Here is a 22857-nt window from a genome sequence, read left to right as displayed (position 1 = left end):
CCCTTCCTCCATGTCTGAGTTTCGTTAAGCTCCCAAAGGAGCTTTAGATCTGTAATAGAAGACTGGGGGGGGGGGGGGGGGGGGAGGAATAGGTGACACTTGTATAGTGACCTGGGTAGCTGTTCTTATAACTGAATCAATTCTTGTTATTCAAGACAGGGAATGCTGGCTGCACCACTAGCAAAAACGAACAAGGACAACACAGAGGAGGTTAGAGGTTGAATAGTACAGTACACATCTACACATTTTAATACAGGGACAATGCTAGGACAGCTGTCACCCTTCCATGCAGTGCCTACACAAGCTCTTCTGTTAACATCAGGTGGCTCAAGCATCTTGACCTAACCCTGGCCTTGCTTAGATTGAACCTCTTGCAGTCACCAAGCTCATATGAAGTGTTTATGTGCAAAACATCACTCAAGGTGTCAGAATGGAAAGGCCTGACAGCCAAAGTGTATTGATTCATTAGAGCAGCAAAAAAAAGTTTACTGGTAAAAATTGTCTTTCCTGCTTCTCTCCAACTTTTTTTAAAAAATAATTTTCAGCAAGACATCAAGTTTCCTATACTTGGCTCTGTTTTTCTCCTAAACATCTCTGAAAGGACTTAGGGGCTCACAATGAGAAAAGCTCTGCCCTCCTTTGTCCATATTGCTGGTAGTATTAAATGGCTGAATCAAAAGATGTTCAAGGGTAGCTTGCATGTTGCAATAAAACTAAGCAGAAACGCTCTTCACCTGTAGACAGGGCGCACACACCCTGTATAAAGGACTGAAATTCGAGGAAATGACTGCAGAAAATACCAATCAACGGGTTGCTAATGGGTCTCATTTTCCAGTCTCAATATCTCTGTCTGTCCAGCCTCTGTGAGCTGAGATAAGAGTCTTTTATAGGCTTCCCTGTTAAGAAAAAATAAAACAAAAGTATATAACACTTTAATTAAAACCAGTGTCATGGAGCTTAAGAATCAGTCATGTCATTCTTAGACTATTTAAAGTAAATTGATAAAGAACCAGAATGCAATTTTCTTTTATAACCCACTCTGCACTGTTTACTAGGAAACAAAGCAGGAAAATTGCTCATCTGGTCTTATTTGGCTTATGAAAGAGTGGCTTCAGAAAAGATTTACTTCAAGCCAAGTGTGATTTCCATCTGTAATAACAATGACAATGGAGATTATAATGTGGTATTAACTACAGGATTCAAACTTCCGTTACTACTTGGTTATTCCAGCTAAACCATTTCACAATACTGTTTCATTGTGAAGTGCTCACTCTCCCCCATTTTCAAAAGATACCTATGCTCTCTGAACACAGTATCAAAAAACAAAATAAATAAAACAAACAAAAAAAACCCCACCAGAATATACCTTGTAAATTTATAAAGGAATGGTTATGTAAGTTCTGAAATATGAAGAATTCACATGCTTGCTGGGGATACAAACCAATCTTTGTTAAATCTAATTAGTGCCTTCAGGATGCAAAATGCATTTCATTTACATCAAATGCATCTTGCATGTTCAAAGGGGTCCACATTAATACTACAGAAGAGATATACATCCAACTTATGAGCTGAGCATCCTGTCTGCATATGAAGATGTTTATTTACCACTGAACAGAAAAATATAGTTTTGGAACAGTCAGAGAAGCTGTATCTAGCCTTCATGAATTATATCTCATGACAACATCAGTTTCTTGATATTGTCCCTGTAATCTAAGAAACCAAAGTAGATTTGATTTTGACTTTCCTAGTCTAAAGAAAAGAACCATGTAGTTTCATAACCCCTGCAATGTTAGAACTCTGAGACTTGTGGGTAGCAATGAAGTTTATATAAGTCATCAACTGGTAAGAACTCTTTGTGGACAGAATATCTAACAAATCATATGATTCCACCTCCCACTTTTAATTCTAAGATTCTGTTATTTTTAAATGTGACCAGAGAGTCTCAAATGTGGGGTAATGTTTTGTTGTGTAACTCTATAGAAGTTCACACAGCTGAAGAATGCTTATATAAATCAGTCACAACATTGACAACTGCTTACTGGTGTGTGTGCATATGCAAAACAACCACAATAATATAAAAGCAATGGGTATAGTTATGGTGGGGGGGGGGGGGGTGAAGACATTGGCTCCTAAATAAGCATTCTGATCCCCAATGAATTTTTCTTCACTCCCGACATTTCTAGCATTGCAGAGAGTGAGACAATGAAGACAGTTCACATCTAGAAGTCTTATATTTGTTGTGTTGGCATTCTCTTTGTAACATTGCCTGCCCTTTCCTTTGGTTCTTAAACTTTATTTCCAAATGCTCAGCTGAAATTTTAGGTTAACAAAATGCTACAAATTTGGAGATTTTTTAAAATAATTTTTAATGGAAGACCATGCCCACATTCCTGCAACCCTCACAGCTATATCCCTGAAGCAATCACAAATCTATCATATTGGTTAAGAATCTAAGGGGCAGTACAGACAGCCCTAAAAGAGCAGCATCCTGTCGCCCTTTTCAGTGCTGGATCAGGGCTGCAGCAACCACATGCCGTGACCTCGATCCATCACTGTGTCAGCCCCAAAAGGGCCTACAAAATGCTGCTCTTTCTTAAAGTGGCAAAAAGTTGCCCTTGCCGCGGCAGCTTCTCGCCAATTATTCGGCACAGTGCATCTAAAAGCTGCGCCGAATGGGTGTGACGCCATTCACTGTGTGGGCGGGTGACGCTGGCATTGGGGAAGAATTGGAGCTTCTGGCGTCCGGCTGCCATGCCCCCACTCCAGCCTGATGTGTCGTTTAGTGTTGGTCTGTTCAGCCCCTAACTAAAATTAAATACATTCTGCTTGAAAGAACTATGTGCTATAGTTTAAATATGACTTTTGTAAACAGGGTGAACTTCTGTTCATCATCCAAAACAATACTAATCTCTAAACACTACCTTTGCACAGTGTTTCTGCCAAGACCTTGTTTGTACTCTGAATTCCTCAGGGCTTCTGTCATAGCAGGAATCAAGCTGATAACTAGAGGCTGGTCCAAGACTGCCACTGCTTCCAAGATGCTGTAAACTTGATTACCATATACAGTAGTGTAATCCTGGATAAACTGCCTGGAAGAAGAAACAAGGGCATTTAGTGCATGGCAAAACAACAACAGCTGGATCATAGACAACAAGCTCCACCAAAGAAATGTGGGCATTTGGAGCAGGGGGAGTGTTCAGGGAATACACAAAGGCCAATATCACAGGATCACATTTGGAGACAGAGAGAAAGAGCTGACAGAAAGCTAGATACTCATATAGTCTACAAACTGAAAAGCCTAACCACAAATGACAGCAAGTATGTATATGCATTTCTTCCCTACAGTGAGCACTGTAGCAAGTGACTCAATTTAGGTATCATGCCAAACCAGTATCTTTTACTATTCACAGCAAATAACTATAATAGAAAAGCCCTTTAGTAGGCCATTCCCCCTTCTCCCCTTTTTAAATTTAATTTTATAATATATATATACACACACACACACACACACACACAAATAGAAGGAATACAGGAAATAAAGGCAACACACCTTAATCAGCAGCACGATAGTCAGAATAACACACACCACTTGCCTATCAACATAACGTCCCATAAAGCATTTACAGCCACAGCCCATAAACTATGGAACAGGCCTCGCCTGAAAGATAAAGAGCCCTCTTTCTGACCACCATCTTGAAGAGGAGAGAGGCAGGCCACCAACAACAGGCCTTGCCTACTAAGAAGAAAAGCCCTCCTTCCGACCACCATCTTGAGGGGAGAGAGGCCTCCGAGAGAGAGTAGACCATCCATTAAGAAGCCAAGTCCTCCCTCCAGTCCATCTGCCTTGGTCCAGGCCTCGGAGGTAGAGAAGAACTCCTGGACCTTATCCCCTTCCCCGCCACCATTCCTTCTCCTTTTGTGTCTGACTTTGATAGCACAGAAAACAGACGATGATTTGGTCATTTTAGTGATTGGTAGTAGTTTTGTTGTTCGTTCTATTGATTGTATTTTCAGATAATACTGTATCTTGTATTTTATTATTGATTTTATTCTCTGTTGTAATCCCACCTCGATCCACAGGGAGAGGCGGGAAATGCAATTAAAATTATTATTATTATTATTATTATTATTTAGTAAATATTCAGAAGAATGGCCAGAATTGAAGTTGTTCATTTGCAGGGGGCGGAAGTATTTGTTGGCAAATACAATAAATAAGCACCAGTTTTCTGCAAAAGCATCTTTCCCCCCTCATCCTTTAAGACCTCTCACACCACTGGCTAATTTCTGTATTAATGCAAGGCTTCATCTTTTCTCTATCCAGGTTTTTTTTATGATAAACCTGAAGCAGACTTTCATCTTGTAGCTATTTGTAGTCTAGTGGCAGAAAGCAATAAGGTTAACAGGGTTTTAGGGTTCAAGTGTGTATGATTAGCTTCAAACATGGACAGTAGGGACAGCTTTCAAAAGGGCTGAATCTACTGGTTTCTTATCAGAAGAATAGTTAAGGTAATGTCATTCTACAATGCTGCTACAATGAGACATTGGAGCCACAAATACAGCAAGGAGCCTTCTGACCAGTGTCCTTCCAACAAAGGAAGGAAAGGAATTCCTTAATTTGACTGAAATGAATTGGTGAGCAGTGTGCAGAAATGATAAGTATTCCAGATAGTGACCTGCCAACCTCATGGCTGAAGCATCTCCATCTGTTCTGCCCCTCTGCCTGGAAGCTTTGCCAAATCAGCTCTCCTGTTGACAACTGCTTCTGATGGAAGACCTTTGTTGTTGTTAATGGCCTTCAAGTCTATCTTGATCCATGGCAATGCGGCAGGTGAGATATTTCCAAGACTTTTTGTCCTCTACTGCTCTGCTTAATTCTTGTAAATTCATACTTGTGATCTCTCTAATACATCCATCTAGTATGTATTTTCCCTCTCTTTCTACTTTACCTTTTCTAGCATTATTTTTTTCCAATGATTCATGCCTTCTTATGATATTTCCAAAGTATGACAGCCTATGTTTTGTCATCTTGGCTTCCAGGCAGATTTCTGGCATGATCTGCTCTAGGACCCACTTGTCTTTTTGGCTGTCCATGGGATCCTTCTCCAGCACGACATGTCAAATGAATTGATTCTTCCTATCTTTCTTTTTAACTGTCCAGCTCTCACATCCATACATGGTCATAGGGAATACGATGGTTTGTATGATTCTAACTTTTGTGCTTTAGTCATGACTGAGCTTTTCCACCTGCTCTACCCTCCACCCCTGTTTGAAAGTCCTATTGGCACATGGGTGTTGAGAGCCACACCAGCTGATTTGTGTCTCCTCGAGAGCTGTGGAGGGCCACAGCACTATCATCACTACTGCCATTTTGGTGACTGGAAGTTATATTTACTGTTTTTTTATATTCCAATTTTCTCCCAATTATGTTACACTGGCGATCACTCAGGATATTTTTGGGAGGGTAGTCTTGATATATCAGAGTAGAAGACCTACCAAATTGGCAGATTTAAGTAATTCCAGCTGTACAGAAATTTTAGCCCCCAAATTTAGGGAGATAGACATGTTGGGAGATGAGTCAGTGGGGTCCCTGCCCCTGCTAAAACAGAAGATATTTCAGGGACAGCTGTGAAGTCCACTTTATAACAGGAACTGGGTGGAGCCATAGGCATGAGCCTTTGGTGCCACGTGATGTTTGCCTGAAGCCGCTGCCTGGACCATGACAGACTTTCCCCATCTGCAAAGAATTGTTCTCTCACTATAGTGTGGGATAGCACTGTACAAATGCCAACATAATGGTGTTTTTTCCTGGGGCCATATATTATCTTGATTTAGCACTCGTAATATCTCTCATAATATGTTTTACCAATTCGTCACAGAGCCAAAGCCACTGACTGGGAAAAATTTCAGAGGGCAGCCCAATGTTATGAGATATAGGTAGCAATATTATCATGGATATAACTTAAAACACTACCTCATTAACCATAAAAGCTATAGAATGAGTTCCACCTGCATTGTATCTTGCTATTTCTCTGTTTTTTTACCTTCCCATTTTTTTGTGGTGGACCCAATTCAAAGGGCTCCAGCTCTCTTTGCTTTATTCAGTTCTCCATACCTACATGGATGCTGTTTAACTCTCAGGTTGTTACAGGCTTGCATTCTAGATTTTGGTCTGCAGCACTGTGTTTGAAAGTAAGCTTTAAACGTGCACTCTCACTTTAGATGATAATGCTGTAGTATAGCTGGTAGTGTTTTAAAAGTACAGTACAATCTACATATTTCTGGGACTGATACAACCAGTTTCATTTACTTATGTGCGAAAAAATACGTTCTCTCTAGGTATTTTCTAGGTCCTCCGGCATGATTCTATGGTATGATTTCAGAAGTCAACCACAGAGTTGCACTGTAGGACCTAGAAATACTTACAGATATGTTATCTTTAGAAATATCTATGTCCTCCAGCACAACTCTAGAGTCAGCTTTTTCAGAAGTCATTCTTTTCAATAGGGTTTGCTATTATCCACAGTTTTGCATGGTAAGTCTGGGAACATATCCCTGCAGATATGGGGATTGTGTTGTGTTGCCAAACAGTATTCTTTCATAATAAAATGACTGTTTAGAATGTTTTTGGAATAAGGGAAAATGCTATCAGGCCTTTAGAAATCTCAGCATTAGTCCCCTATTTTCCAAAAGAAAATTGATCTAATAATGGGATCTACCAAGTTGCCAGGTAGAAAGCACTGGCCTTTAGCTAACTTGTCACAATCTGAAAAAGTAATTGATTCAACAGAAGTGGTTGGGTGAAACAGAAATCTGGAAGGAAACACATTGAGAAGTTTCTAACATTTACAGTTCCCTCTGGAAGCTGGTCTGAATTTAACTATGAACATTGCTAAAATGAGAGTAGAATGGAATGATAATACAGGACTGCAAAACTGAGGGTCATAAAAACTTTTTTAAAATGTATAGGAACTTGGCATTCTAAATCCAAAAAGACCTCAGATTTGCTCCATCATGTACAGTTTTTTGCAACTTGTTTCAGTGTTTTTAAGTTGTAATATGTGACTGAATGAAATGAACCCACAAAGAGTAAGAAAGGGATTAAAGTCTTCTAATAGACTTTCAAAATACGTTAATTTGCTAATATGAAATTTTAAAAAATCTGTTCAAAAATAATAAGAGAAATCATTCTGGAACATCAGAGTCTCCATTTAATCAATGGTGAATAACAAACGATAAAAATACAGTATCAAATTCATGAAAGTGGTATGGCACAGGACCCAGAACAATGGATGTAAGCTACAGAAAAAGAGATTCCACCTCAACATGAGGAGTAGTTTTCTGAGTGTAAGAGTTGTTCAACAATGGGACACTCTCTCTTGGAGTGTGGTGAAGTCTCCTTCTTTGGAGGTCTTTAAACAGAGGCTGATCTCTTGGTTGTGCTTTGATTGTAAGTTCCTGGATGGCAGGGGGTTGGACTGGATAGCCCTTCTGGTCTCTTTCAACTGTATGTTTCTGTTATGTTTTTTTCAGATTCAGCACATAAAAATACATTAAAACAGCTAAAATATTGAGAAAAGTTTTTCCATCACAGGCCTCTGTAATCTGATATCCCCTCCCCCAAGACATATCCATTTTCAGATGTGGGGGTCTGTAGGTTTGTGCAGTTCCTTCATCAGTCCATTTTTAATATGTCATCCAAAAATTCATCTTGCATCCTGCAGTGCCATTAGGGCATGCTGACTAAATTGTGTACACAGCCGTGTAAGCATGCCCTGTTCAATGCTAAATCTACAGAATGTGAATTTCAATGTAACACCATACTTTTGTCTCATTTTGGATATCACTTGTTTATGCCAAGTTCAAAGGAAGTTCTCTTTCCAGTAACAATAGCCTTTTTCGTATTTTAATAGCTATCATGATGGTCGACCCTTTATTATATAGGCAACGTAAGATGAAGGCTATTTTATATTCACTATTAAGTGTGTGAATTCCATTGTCAAGAAAACTATTGTTAAGCGGCAGTATAGTACTGAACTGGAGAGTCTTTCTAGCACTGTCTAACTGAATTCACATTTTAAATTAACTTCAGTCTTTTGGAAAGCAGCTTTGAAAATGGATCAGAACTTCAAAAGTTACATTTCTCTATCTCTGCCTCCTTTGATTGGGTTACTTCTAATGGTTCTGCTAATGTGTCCATACAAGTAACTGCAAGTGTTGATGATTTGTTATTCTGATCAAACATCAAACTGAAGCACTGTGGATTGTATCCAATGGTGGATCTCCATCACAAGAATAGATGCTACTGATGGAACTGATTCTGCTACAGAGGAAGGGACTGAGGGACTCTCTGGAGCAGATTTGGAGAGTAGGGTTCATTTGTGCCAAAGGGGGAAATGGAAGGGGAAATTCCACCGAACAATGCAAAGGCCCCTTGCATGATCTTTGATTTATTTCTGTATATTTGAAATAGAGTGGATCAACCTCGGTTCTGAAAGCGAACATTATTATATGTTATAAAGTTATTAATTAAAAGCTGAATTATATTCAGCTCTGAGCTTCTGTTCAGCTTTCACTCCTCCTCCTCACTGTCTTAAATATTTGAAGAAAACTGCAGATGCTCAAATAGTATTTGTCAATGACAGAGCTGGGACAGAAAAATGCAGAGCATGATGATTTCAAAATTGAATATTCTGAGGAAGAAATTAACCTGACGATTTACCTGTGATGCTCTATTTTTATGGCTGCAATGTGTTTTCCCTAAAACAGCATTACAACACCACAGGGGGGGAAATGTTCCTGTTTCTGTCTAAAAGGTTTCCTTTTTTGTTGGCCAATCCGCATGGCTAACCATTTTGCCAAGAAGGGAAGTACTATAAGCAATCAACATCAAATTATGTTAAGGATAATTAGTTGCATAAAAGAACATGTTTTCCATCAAATGCCTTGCAGTCGTTTCGGTGCCAACTGGCCAGTTTTCTACCTACCTAAACACAGAAGTCAGCTGGGTGGCAAGCTCCTTTCCTGACCCTGCTTGGCAGCCTTCTACCACACACTGCAGAATTTCTGTAGATAGTTTTTTAACTGTAGGAGGGAAAAATCATACAGAGGCTTTGAATAACTTAGGTGGAAACAGCTCTAGGTGATCTATATACGTTTCTCTACAGAACTTTTTTTTTTAAAAAAGAAAAATTTATCTAAAAATCTGGTACCTTGTAAAATAATAGAATAAATGACAATTAATAGGAATAGGATTAGGCACCAATTCTGTTGGTCTTTTATATTGAGGTAGCCATTTTTCAAGCAAGGCACAGTCAATAAAGTCTAGAAAGGAAATTGCCCTGCTGGGTCCTGAGCTGCTGAGGTTTGGCAGCGCAGTGTTATTTCTGACATTTGCTCCCACCAAACCCCACAAATCACAGTATCCACCACCACAGATATATATCTGTCATCATACTACTGCCTCTGCCTCCTTCTCATACACAAACCAATAGGTTTTTAACCTTAGATTGCAATCCTGTGCATGCTTCACTTGGCAGTGAATTCTGTCCAATTCAGTGGGACTAAGGCTGTATCCGCATTGCAGAAATAATCCAGACTGAGACTGCTTGAACTTCCCTAGCCCAATGCTAGAGAATTCTGGGAGCTATAGTTTTGTGTGACATTTAACCTTCTTTGTCAGAGAGCTGTGGTGCCACAACAAACTGCAAATCCCAGAATTCCACAGCATTGAATCATGACATTCTTGTTTGTTTGTTCTAGGGAAATCCAGGCTACAGTAAAAACCATGTGAGTTGCTAAAGTTAGTGAGTCTGGAAGTCTTCAGTTCAAATCTTGATGTGCTGGTCTATGACTGTAATAAAAACGAACTGAACAAATCTTGATGTCACCATGCAATCACATGAATACTAGGAAAGCCATTGTCTCTTAACCCTAACCTACTGAAGGCAATGGCAAACCTCTGAACCAATCTTGCCAAGAAAACCCCATGCCAGGTTTGCCTTAGGACTGTCATAAATTGGAAATGACTTGAAGACACACACATACACCATACACTACCCTACCCAACCCAATAATACAGGTATAGGATTAAATCAGGTGTGGATGATTGTCAAGGGTTAGTCTTCAAGGCACCATAGATGGCCAGAGCCCCACAAAATCATGTTGTTTCCCCAAACACCCCCTAGGCTGCATATATCCAGGTCAGTTCTGTTGGGAAAGGGGTATCTTCAGGCACCAAAACACAAGAAAATTTACCTTTCTATGCCCAGTAAATAGTTTGGGCCAAACAATTTTTTTGGCAGGAGTACTACAAAAAACAAACCAACAAACCAAACCATACTTCCGGAAGGCTGCACTTCCTTCACTCCTGGCTTAAATAATAATGTTAAATATTTGAACATTCTAAAGCATTATATGAAAGCTACATATTATATGAATAAAACCAATTATTAAATCACTTTATTTATTTATGTACTGGATTTATAGCCTTTCTTTCCCCTCATAATGGGACTCCATTCACCCAACAGTAACAATGCATAAAAAGTACAATGAAAACACAATTAAAGACCAAATATCCAGATTTAAATTCAAACCACAATTTAAAGTGTTGGAAATGACCTCCACAGACCCTTGTGGGCTTTTGGTGGCATTCTGAAGTAAAAACACTTAAAGGAAATATTTTGTCCACCCTGGTCTAAAGCAATCCTTGCAACCCAACAAAAGGAGACTAAATATCTCTACTGTCAGAAAAAAATTAGATTAAACATCAAGCAGTCTGAAGGATCTTGAATGGAAGGCCCAAAGTCCAATAATAGCATCGTTTTTTAATGAGCAGCATAAGTATGTTAACTGCATTTTATAATACATCTACCAAGGTGAAAAATATGTAAAGGCCAGCATACCAAATGCTTACACTGTAAACTCTTTGAAGGTATGATCCACATTGGTGTTTATGCTATAAATCACAACATATTTTTAATAGAAAATAAAATTCGTAAGCTCACCTAGAGGTTCATTAACCAATACAAGGCATTTCAGTACAGGAGGGAGTAGCACACCAATATCACACACTTCAGTACTCCTGGCTTTCCTCAACGCTTCAAGAATGAAAGCTAGAGATGATGCCAGATGCAAAGGAGGTGCATGGCCTTTGAACTGTAGATAATTTTCACTGGAAGAAAAAGAAAAGCCCAACAATAAATTAGTAATGTGTTATCCTCAAGTGGGCCTCAATATACTCAACGCCCCACAGTCCCATTTGATCTTGGAAGCTAAGCAGAATCTGCCCTAGTTACTATCTGGGTGGGTGACTGCCAATGAATACCAAGTGCTGTAGGCCATATTGAGAATCATAGAGTTGGAAGAGACCACAAGGGCCATCCAGTCCAACCCCCTGCCATGCAGGAAATCTCAATCAAAGCATCCCCAACAGAAGGCCATCCAGCCTCTGCTTAAAGACCTCCAAAGAAGGAGACTCCACCACATTCCAAGGAAGGAGTGTGTTCCACTGTCGAACAGCCCTTACAGTCAGGAAGTTCCTCCTAATGTTCAGGTGGAATCTCATTTCCTGCAGCCTGCATCCATTGTTCTGGGTCCTGTTCTCTGGAGCAGCAGAAAACAAGCTTGTTCCCTCCTCAATATGACATTCCTTTAAATATTTAAATAGGGCTATCATATCACCTCTTAACCTTCCCTTCTCCAGGCTAAACATCCCCAGCTCCCTAAGCTGTTCCTCATAGGACATGGTTTCCAGACCTTTCACCATTTTAGTCACCCTCCTCTGGACATGCTCTAGTTTCTCAACATCCTTTCTGAATTGTGGTGCTCAGAACTGGACACAGTATTCCAGGTGGGGCCTTTCCAAAGTAGACTAGAGTGGCACTATTACTTCTCTTGATCTAGACACTATGCTTTTACTGATGCAGCCTAAAATTGCATTGGCCTTTTAGCTGCCGCATTGCACTGCTGACTCATGTTCAACTTGTGGTCTACTTGGACTCCTAGATCTCCTAGAGTAAGGAACTGACAAAACCAGCTCTGTGTATTCCTTGCCTAGGAAAACCCTGTGAAATGTAAAGGATAACATTATTATTATTATTATTATTATTATTATTATTATTATTATTATTATTAAACTTTATTTATAAAGCACTGTAAAATTACACAGCGCTGTACATACAATCTTTTTAATTAGATGGTTCCCTGCCCTCAGGCTTACAATCTAAAAAGACATGACATAAAAGGAGAAGGGAAAGGTGGTGGGGCTAGTAGGCTAATACATATAAAGTACATAGCAATACGGGAAATGGTTCGATAAAACAGGCATCAAAAGAACATCAAATAGCAAGCGACAATTATGCAATGCCTGGGAACGCTTCTCTGAACAGGATGGTCTTCAACTCTGTTTTGAAGCTGGTTAAAGAAGTGATGGCCCTTGCTCACGGGGCTAGAAGGTTCCAGGAGTGAGGGGTAGCAAGTTGTCAACAGACAACTTGAAAGGGCACGCACGCACGCACGCACGCACACACACACACACACACACACAGAGGTCCATTTGAGTAAATAATGACACCATACATACATATGTATCACAGTTTTCTCAACATGGCATACTCTTCAAACACAATAAATCAATATGCTTTTATTTCAGTTCCCCCCTCAACAGTTTTAAATTCACAATCTGAATTTTAATGAGATCAACTTTATCCACTGTTTTTCTATCAGAACATGTTCTGCAGTGTCAAATTCAGAAGGCTGCCTATTTATCTGTCCAGAAAAATAAAGAACAAGTACCTTATGACTTGCATTGTGGTCTTATGTAGATGTAAGGCTCCTGGGGTGGTGGTGGTGGAGGAACTGTACAGTGCCAGCAAAATAGGATGCTGCCCAGTTCGAGAAGCAGAAGGTGATGGAGGAAGGAAACGCCCCAAATACTGTTGGATAACATTCCCTAGCAACTGATTCAAATAGGCACCTTGTGTCTGAGACTGACAACATATAAAAGACAAACCCTGTAAAAGGAAGGGAAAAAAACCACAACTATATATATGTGGAAAAAAGAAATAAACCAGATTGAAGAACATGTTATTGCTTGTCTTGAAAGTACAGTTCTTGATTCTCTAAAATTACATGGTCTAATAAAGCCAGTTCTATCTAGTAAAACTACTCACTGCACAATGATGAACAAGGACTGTAGCATTATTGCACTATGAAAAGAGTAACTGATTTCCAACATACATTAAGCTGTTAATCTTGTGGTTTAAAAGAACCATCATGGTGTAGTGGTTTGAATGTTGGATTAGGGCCTCAAACAGATGGTCCAAAATGGCTGCCATTGGACTGCTTTGGGAGTGTGGCATCCAGATGATGCACTCCCCGAATGTGGCCAGAAGCTGCCCTGAGTGTGCCTCATCCCAGAAGAACCAGCCTAAAAAGGAGAGGTAAAGTACCGCTCCATTTTGGCACCTGGTTCAGGACTGTGGGGGCGGCCTGGATTGGGGCCAGGTGCATGCGGCTGCTGTGGTCCTGGGATGAACAGCAGCAGCATGATCCCAGCACCATCTGCTTCACCCCAAGGACTCTGGAAAATAGGATTCAAATTCTTGCTTGGCCATGCAAAGCCACTGGGTGACTTTAAGCAAATCACAGTCTCTCACCTTCAAAGGAAGGCAAAAGCAAACCCCTTCTGAACAAGTCTTGACAAGAAAACTTCATGACAGTGTCCCCATAAATTGGAATTGACTGGAAAGCACACAACAACAACTATTACTTGTGGTCTGAGGAAAAAGAAGCAATAGGAAAGAGGTTCTCTCCCTCTGATGTCTTTAAATCAAGATGTGAATTCCAATTGGGTTCTAGTGTGGCATTCTTGACCCTCTCAGCCCCATAGACATTTTCTGTGATGTTCTTTCTGACCCCTGACCTCAGAGAAGGCCAGGAAGAGATATCAGAGGAGTGTAATGGATCTACTGGATTTCAACTCTGACCGTGACCTCAGAATGATGAGAAATGACTCAGAATGCATCTAAACCCTTCCCACTCTCACTGCTTGCAAGGGAAAGGCTGGGATATGTATTAAAGTTAAACAGAAGTCCCATGAAAGGGACAAAAAGCTAAATATCTGTTCTGCAAGGGTTTTGGTTTAAAACAGGATCATAAAAATTGGAGCTCTCTATTTCTTGATTTCCCCAAATTTCTGTCTAAGAGCTTTTTCAATGTTTGAAAACATTACACAAGAGGCAGAAGAGGTAATTTTGTAAAGGGGAAAAAAACAAGACAAATTATTCTGCAATGATTACAGAAATGTAATAGCAAATGTTTGAGAATATGTTAGTCACAGCAGAAAATACTCAGAATGAAATTTTGTAATCTGCTCGATAAGAAATGTACTCTTATGACTACAGCAAGGCCATGTGGGTATAAATAACTCTTAGGATCAGCACCAAACAATCTTCTCTGTGAGATGGAAACTATGCTGGTAGCAAGAGCAAAAATATATGTTATGCTGTTGTGGACAGCAATTCTTGTTGGTAGATCTTGGGGATAACAATAGTTCTCTATTCAACGACCTGCTGACATTAGTGTCTTACAGATATTAGATTCATTTTGAGTAACTATTTATTCATTTACTTTTTAACATTATTTTTTAAAATTCTCACACTAAGAAGGAACTGCTGTCAGAAAACATTTGGGGAACACTATATTATTCCAGGAACCACAAATGCTATTTTATTTGTGGAATGTGACTTTCCCATTCCTGAACCCACTTCCCTGCTGTCACCAGCTGTCCAGGAAAAGCTGATCTGATGATCCAAATATAGGGATCAAGGGAATAGGATGGGACAGGAGTACCACAGGAGTCTATGTATTGATACTATCATGGCAATTTCAACACAATCTATAATGTTTCAACCCATAATGGAGTGCAGTATAAAGTTTTGGCATACAAACAGAAACAGAAACAATAACCTTGGTTGGTTCTATCAAGGTAAATGTTTTATTTTCTCAAAACTATTAAACATGTTTACTTTGTATTTTGGGTTGGGTACAAAGATCATATATCTACCCTTCTCTGACAACTCCACTGGTCTCCATTCTTTTTCCAGGCATAATTCAAATTGCTGGTTTTGACTGATAAAGCCCTATAAAGTTTTAGTCCAGGCTATCTAACAGACCATTTCTCCACAAGAGAGGCCCTTCTCTCAGTCCTACCATCTTCAGAGTATGGTTCGAAGGAACATGAGAGGAGGCCTTCTTTGGTGGCTATACTAAATTTTGGAACTCCCTCCCTAGGGAGGCTAGAGCTGCACCCTATTAGCTGTAATTTTTTATTCAAACAGGCTTTTAGAACTCAGGGCTTTTAACAAAAGTGATGTAAGCACTGTATTGCTGCCAATTATATTGCTGAACTTTTAAAAATATTTTTAAAGAAAAAAAGAGCACAGTGAGCCCTTGGTATCTGTTGGGGTTTCATTCCAGGGTCACTCATGAATACCCAAATCCATGGATGCTCAAGTCCCATTATATACAATGGGGTAGTAAAATGGTGTTCTTGTATAAAATGGCAAATTCATGATTTGCTTTTTGGATTTTTTTGGGTGAGAGGGAGATATTTTCAAGCTGTGGATGATGGGACTTATAGATGCAGAATCCATGGATACGGAGGGCTGACTGTATTTAATATAGTTAATAATTCCATTTTATTTTAATGTTGAATTTTTAAAATGTTTTAATTGTGATCTTTTTAATGTGGAAGTTTCCTTGAGCTCTACTCATGGGAAAAAGGCAAGATACAAATAAAGGTAGCAAGAATAACAACAACAACAACAACAACAACAACAACAACAACAACAACAAATGATATTCAACCTATTCAACACCTCCACAAATCTATCTGTTCCCTAGCCAGGCTACCTTTTCCGCATGAATGTTTTTGGTCCTTCTCTTATCTTACATGAAGCTCAAGTGGTGGTTCCTCCCACCCTGTTTTCTAGCCAGACTTTTCTGTCCGTGACTTTTTGATTGTTCTAAGCATTTTCCCTCTCCTATCTGTATAAACAGATTTTGTTGAGAGCGCTTTCTGAGATTGACAGGAATGGAGGTAAATCATGAGTCTCCTGTCATAAGGGGTCATTACTGGAGAATTCATGAAGACTCTTGCGTGGAAATCATACTAGCAAAAAGCAGTAGTAACAAAAGGAAAATATTCTGCCAGGCACACAGAGGAACAAAAGAAAACTCTTATGGCAGACAAAATGCTATTTTTAATTCAACATAGCTGAAGAAATCCACCCTAACATTATTTTGTTATTTGCAAAAATTCAATATGAAAAAGGAAAAATCAGGTAAAGGGTGCAGTTAGCACTGTAGCATTAAAGTGCCATTGTCCACTGTACTTGGAAGATACATTCTTATCAGTCATTTGATTGATAAGCTAATAATCTGTCAGACACATGTATTTAATGTCAGCAAATATGCCAAAATTATACTTTAGAATTCTTACAAGCACAGATACGAATTAAGAAGATCAATTAGCCAGTGTATGAATTTGTTCACATTAATGTAAGTGAACAACCACTTGTAATTAGCTTGCAGTGAGTAACAACTCTCCTTATGAAATCTTGCCACTGAGGCCCCCACAAATTGCTAATGCTAATATGCATGTATTTGAAGCTTTTAGAGGTCAACATGTATCTGCCACTCACTTATGGCTTAAAATATTGAGTCATTCTACATATTTTGATTTGACAGCAATAGAGAAATGAATTTTTACACCAGTTGGGTTTAAACCTGATGTAGATTAATTCCTGCTGTATTCCAGGACAGCACTTAAAATGTTTCATTAGTGGCTGAAGATTAAGAAAATAGACAAAAGATTTTGAAAAATATATATGATGGAACTGTAGCAACCCAGGACTCTTGATACATCAATCTGGAGTAATTAAATCATGTTGGATTTTCCTTGAGAACACTCTAGAGAGGCTATAAGACCTGAATTTACGTAAAAGGTTCAAGATGGAGTTAGAGAGAATTTGAATTGATAACCTTACCTTGGCTTGCTAACCCTAACTATTGACAGGGCTGTGAATCCTACTTAGGTAAATTCCCTACAAGAGGAATGCTGTCCTGGAATTACTTATGGCCATTTTAGAGGATGTTTCTTATATTAGCCATAAGCATATTATGCTGAAGGGGAAACTTTCTTGTGTTTGCGTCTCAACTTACTCTAATGTTCTATAATAAAAAGGAAGATGCAAAATTGGCATCTCTTTCAGAGAGGAAATACTAATGGTCACTTTCTTTGAAATATGCTTTTATAAATCAGTTTTCGTGTTTAATTATTTACAAGGTGGCAACTTAATATGTGCTTAATAACTGAGTAAACATATTTAAGAATTATGCCACAGAAGGCCAAGACAATGAAAACTTATTAATCATAATCTTCCTGGTTTGTCTCTCTTGTTTGGCTGCTATTCACTCTCTCCTTTTGGAGTCTGTTCCAATTTTATGTTGTACAATGTATGGAGGTACAGTAATCTATATTACTATCTCTCTTACGCTGTTATTGTCTCTTCTCTGCAAGTGAAAACTATACCTTTGTTTGATCTTCCCCGCACAGTGCTGTTCTGCATGATCTTTGGTGTTTGAAACTGCTGCTTTAACTGTTTTGAAACTTGATTCTAGGATTGTTGTTAAATCCTCGTTACTTTTTGGAGTTTCAAAAGAATATTTTAATGTGTTGTTTGTGGGCTGGGAGGTGATACAGAAACATTCTAAATAAACAAATTCTGTAAAGGGAAGTTCCAAAACAGTTTAATTAGGTGTCAACCCTTTTACATCATAATGATGATGGCTATTGGCTGTAAGTTCCTTCAAGAACCCTGTGTCTTAGCTTTACCAAATGCTTTAGGGAAGGATACACATGTAGGGCAGACACTTGAACCAACACCAGCACCATGAGGCTAGAGTCCACTGCTGTTGTGTTCCTTCAAGTCATTTCTGACTTATGGTGACCCTAAGGTGAACCTATAATGCAGTTTTATGGCACATTACTTCACAGGAGGTTTCTCATTGCCATCCTCTGAGGCTGAGGATGGAACCCAGTGGGTTTACATGGCTGAGCTGGGATTCTAACCCTGGTCTAAAGAGTCGTTCCCAAATGTTCAATCCACTGCATCACGCTAGCTTTTAGAGTTCATTAGTTGGATGTTAAAGACACCAACTGTTCAACAATATGTAAAAAACAGAAATGGTCCATTGCCAGTCGTTAGTTTCCCAAAGGTTCTCTTCGTCAATTAGTAGCTAAATATAACTAGCTAAGAAGTTACACATACATGATATGCAGACACACCTGAAGAAAGAGAGGAAGATTCTCCCGAATTGCAGACAACATTGCTGCAGGCAGCCCTTTGTCTTGCTGGAGCACAATGTGGGGCAAAAGCAGACAATCAATTATGCGGAACAAGAGTGGTTGTGCCTTGGAAGTCGCCAATATGGGTGCCCAAGATTTCACAAGGCATCCTGTGGAATAAAAACCATGAAAACTACATGACAACATTTTACCAAATTGAGAGTGGAGGAGAGGAGACATCATCAGCAGACATTCTGTTGAGTTACATTATCCATTGGTAACTATAGCAACCAGGATGCCTTATTTTCATATAGCCCACTTAGTCAATCTAGGGTAGGGAAGGTCCATTCAACTCTGACCTAAAAACAGATTTGATGCAGAAGAACTACAATTGGATCTTAAAACTGAACAGAACAAAGCTGCCCTCTGGAACTTTGTTTTGGATCAAAAAAGCACTGCCAGAGAATGTACTGCTAGCACTACCAGTATAAATAGTTTGGAATAACATGCCATTTGATTAGTTTGGTTCCAGCCCCAAACTGTGTGGATGCTCAAGTCCCACTATATACAGTGGCATGGCAGAATGGTGTCCCTTATATAAAATTGCAAACTCAAGGTTTGCTACTTGGAATTTCTACTTTTTAAAAAAATATTTTCAAGCTATGGATGCTTGAATCTGTGAACAAAAAATCTATGGATAAAGAAGGCCAACTGTACTTAGACTATAATACCATCATATGGAAACCAAAAGAAGAGCACAGGGTAAATCACCCCTGCACCATTCATGGAATCTTGGAATTTGGAGTTTGATGAGGTACAGTGGGGCCTCATTATCTGTGGGCTTGCCACCTGCGGATTTAAGCATCTGCAGATGGCAAGCCCCCATTGTCCCCAATGGTGGCGTGTGCACATGGCCACAGCACCATTAGGAACAATGGGATTCCAGGTAAGCTCTTGTTGTCTCCTGACAATGAGGGTTTACCTGAAGTTCCGTTGCCCCTAATAACAGCGTGTCTGTGTGCACACTCTGCCATTTGTAACAACAGGGGCTGTCTCTAATGGTGGTGTGGCCACTTGTACGCACTGCCATTGGGAACAATGGGACTTCAGATCTCACAGTTTTTGGTACTGGGGGGTGGGCTGGTCTGGAACAGATCCCCCATGGATACCAAGGTCCCATTGTAGTTAGAATTATTGCTCAGGAACTCTAGTATTTGAACTACAGCAGAGTAGTTGGAGTGTCCTTCCAAACGATGGATCCCAGGATTTTGGAGCCAGAGCAGCTAAAGTAGTATCAAAAGATGATGCAGTGGATGCACTCACCCAAGACCATGTCACACTATTTTCCCACAAGCTGCTACTTGAAAGATGTGTTTATTGGTGCTCATTCAAAATTTCAACTTGCATGTCCCCAAATTTTGCCACATCTGAATGGGACTCCTCGGGTGAGAGTTAAGATCTTTCCCAAAGATCAGGGTGGATGACATGTTTGGGGGCAAAAGTTCAGAAGGCAGAAGTCTATCAGGTAGTCTGGGTTCCTGACTACCTTTAAAAAATAAACTGTGGATCAGCAGGGCCTTTAGAAAATAGACCTGCAAACTTCCTAAAGAAGAATCCACTCAGGATGGTTACAATGGGCCTTGATGTTGTGTGTGTGTTAAATTTGGATCACAGGGGCACTGTACATGTATGAAATTTTGTCCCGTGTATTTGTTTGTGAATATACTCACGTTAAGAATACACAAGTGGAAGCATAGGGGTGTGTATCTTCAGGTGAATTTGTGATAGAGGAGAGCATGGCAAGAAAGAATAGCTTCCTTTCCTCCTCTTCCATGCTGCAGTTCTGGCGTGATGGGGCCAAGCATCAGCACAAACAAAAATGACTCCCAAAGGCAAATATGAATCTTTTTGTTCTTATTTTACTTAATGAAACAGAGTTTTCAAACGGATAATGTGCTATTTGGATTACTTTACTGATGAGACACTTTCACTTAAGAAATGGGTGGTAAGACATCTTTTAGATTACAACATAAGAATTGCCCAAATTACTGTGAGATTCTGTGAGGTGCAATTCAAAAGAAAGTAACATTTCAAAGCTATGGTGGCTCCAAATATGCAACTGGAAATACTCTGTGTAAGACGTTTCATGAAAACTCTTCCAAGGAAAAAATTCCTGCTTGGTATTATATTGGCTTCTGTGTATAGCCACATGAAACTATTATGACAGAAACAGAATCGGGGGGGAGGGGGGAATGACCCTCAAAATTCTCTATAGGCTTATTTCTCTTCTATACAGATTTTTTTTTTACTAAACTGTGAAGTTGAAGATTGCCCATGGTGATTACCTATAATCCTGTAGGTGAGATGGAATCCTTCTGCAGGTCCTTTCCTCATTAAGTAAGGTTTTACATGTTTTAATACATCACCAATATATTCTAGAGCCTTTGTCACCATGGTTGATTTTTCAGCTAGTGTTTGAAGACCACTATAGTTTTTTCCAAAGGCCTGAGAAATGAAGAGAAATGGATAAAAAAGAAGAAGTGGAGAGCAATACTTCTTTAACAGTAAATCCAGAAACAAATTTTGTTTTAAAAATTATCATCTGAGCACTTTAAAATTGTATATATCATAGGGACAGAAAGAATATTTGAAAATATTTGACAAACATTCCTTGAGTGTTGGGAAATCCTGATGAGGAGAATCTTGGATGGATGAGAATCTCTGCAGTTCAGGATTTATTCCATTCAACATTCATGTGGCTTTTTTGTTGCAGAAAACATTTCCTGTGCAGAAAATATGTGTTTTTCTCTCTCTCAGAAGTATTATTTTCAGCACAGAAAATGTTGTTTCCTGCACAGAAAATGCTGCAGTTGGGGGCCTATTCTGTGTAAATCTTTGGGTCTTCCTGCCTTATTGAAATAAAGTCCATGTTTATGTAGGTATGCAAATAAATAAATATGTTGTGAGAGCCAGCATGGTGTAGTTGTTTGAGTGGTGGACTACAACTATGGAGGCCAGGGTTTGAAGCCCTGCTCAGCCATGGAAATCTACTGCGTGACTTTGGGCAAGTCACACACTCTCAGCTTCAGAGAGAGGCTAAGGCTAGCCCTCTCTGAAAATTTTTTGCCAGGAAAACCCTGTGGCAGGTTTGTCTTAAGGTCACCATAAGTCTCCTCCCCCCAAAATGAAGGCAAACAACTAAGTATGCATGTATGTACAACATTTCTATCCCACTCCATATCATAAAGTGGTTTAGAATAACCTTAATTAGACAATTCAGAATGTTATTTCTTGTACAGAAAATATTGTTTCCTGCATAAAAAATACTACATGAGCATTTTGTGCAGAATAGGTTCTGAGCTGCAAATAGTTACCACAAACTATACAGTTTTTAAAGATTCTCTTGCAATGGGAAGGAAATTGCTAAAACCATGTCTTGCTTCTTTTGAAAACAAAATTAGCAAAGAATTTCATGCCTAATTCATAAAAACAACTATACCTTAATGAACTGAATAACAGCATCTTTGGGATCTTGCCTGTAGATGGACTCATCAACACGAGCATTTGAGAAGATAGATTCTATTTCTGGTAGCTTAAGTATCAATCTTGTGAGTTCAGCAAGTTGCTCCACATGATTCTTCTCTATTTGTTATGAAACAGAAGATGGAAAAATTTGATATGGCTTCACAGTAAGCTCCTGTGTGCAAGGAGTATAAAACAAAACTATACAATGAGAAATAACTTGAGAATCATATGATGGCAATAAAGATAATAAGCATATACCAAACATGTACCTCCAGAGGAAAATCATCAGCTCCTGAGACTTAATTAGTTCAATATTAGAAAAAATAAATACTAGGTCAATGGACAAATTTGGATCAACTTACCCACTGCTGGTGTCAAACTAGTCATTGAGACTAATACCAGTCTGAGAATTCTTGGTCAAAATAACTCAGTGTATTTAGCTAACCTTTCAGAGGTTTTAACTGTACTGTTCTATTCACAAGCAGTGTGGTTTAAGAGGTAAAATTCCCTGGTCTTGCTTGTAGGTAGGATGAGAATAATCAGAATAATCTGGTGAGTCAAAGTACAGAACTGGGCATTTATTTTTAGTGCCTAACAAAATAAGAAAGGCAAAATACCTTCTCCTGTAGTGTTTTTTTCTCTGAATTAATGTTTTTCCACTTGGAAATATAGCTTGCCAATAGTTTTTTCTGTTTTCAAATAAAGGAGCAAGTATCTTTTTATTTAAAAAAAAAAATCACTAAAGCACTCATTATTTACTGGTCAAGTAAACCATTATGATAAAGAAAAAGAAGGGTAATTATACAAAAAAGAAAAAGCGAATAACTGACTTTTTGTATGCAATATATTACAGTCGGCCCTTCTTATACACAGATTTTTTAAAATAAATGGATTCAAGCATCCATGGTTTGAAAATGTTAATATCAAATATCAAACCTTGATTTTCCATTTTTTTATTTTGCTATGTCATTATATTTAATGGG

General features: G+C 39.0%; 1 protein-coding gene across 2 annotated transcripts in view; it reads right to left on the bottom strand.

Moving 5' to 3' along the window:
• Window positions 1–226: 226 nt before the first annotated feature.
• The window catches only part of MMS22L (MMS22 like, DNA repair protein), a 97430-nt gene continuing 74799 nt past the window's right edge, over window positions 227–22857 (bottom strand). For both annotated transcript variants that reach the window (XM_042470337.1, XM_042470329.1), the window contains exons 19-26: window positions 21849–21991; window positions 20695–20854; window positions 18350–18519; window positions 12793–13010; window positions 11004–11170; window positions 8985–9081; window positions 2922–3089; window positions 227–896 (exon numbers count right to left, since the gene is read on the bottom strand). In XM_042470337.1, coding sequence (XP_042326271.1) covers window positions 815–896; window positions 2922–3089; window positions 8985–9081; window positions 11004–11170; window positions 12793–13010; window positions 18350–18519; window positions 20695–20854; window positions 21849–21991 — 1205 coding nt within the window. In that variant the 3' untranslated portion in view covers window positions 227–814. The remainder of the gene's footprint in view (window positions 897–2921; window positions 3090–8984; window positions 9082–11003; window positions 11171–12792; window positions 13011–18349; window positions 18520–20694; window positions 20855–21848; window positions 21992–22857) is intronic.

The sequence above is a fragment of the Sceloporus undulatus genome, chromosome 1 (genome assembly GCF_019175285.1).
Source record: "Sceloporus undulatus isolate JIND9_A2432 ecotype Alabama chromosome 1, SceUnd_v1.1, whole genome shotgun sequence".
NCBI classification, from domain to species: domain Eukaryota; kingdom Metazoa; phylum Chordata; class Lepidosauria; order Squamata; family Phrynosomatidae; genus Sceloporus; species Sceloporus undulatus.
This window is presented reverse-complemented; position numbering and strand designations above follow the sequence as displayed.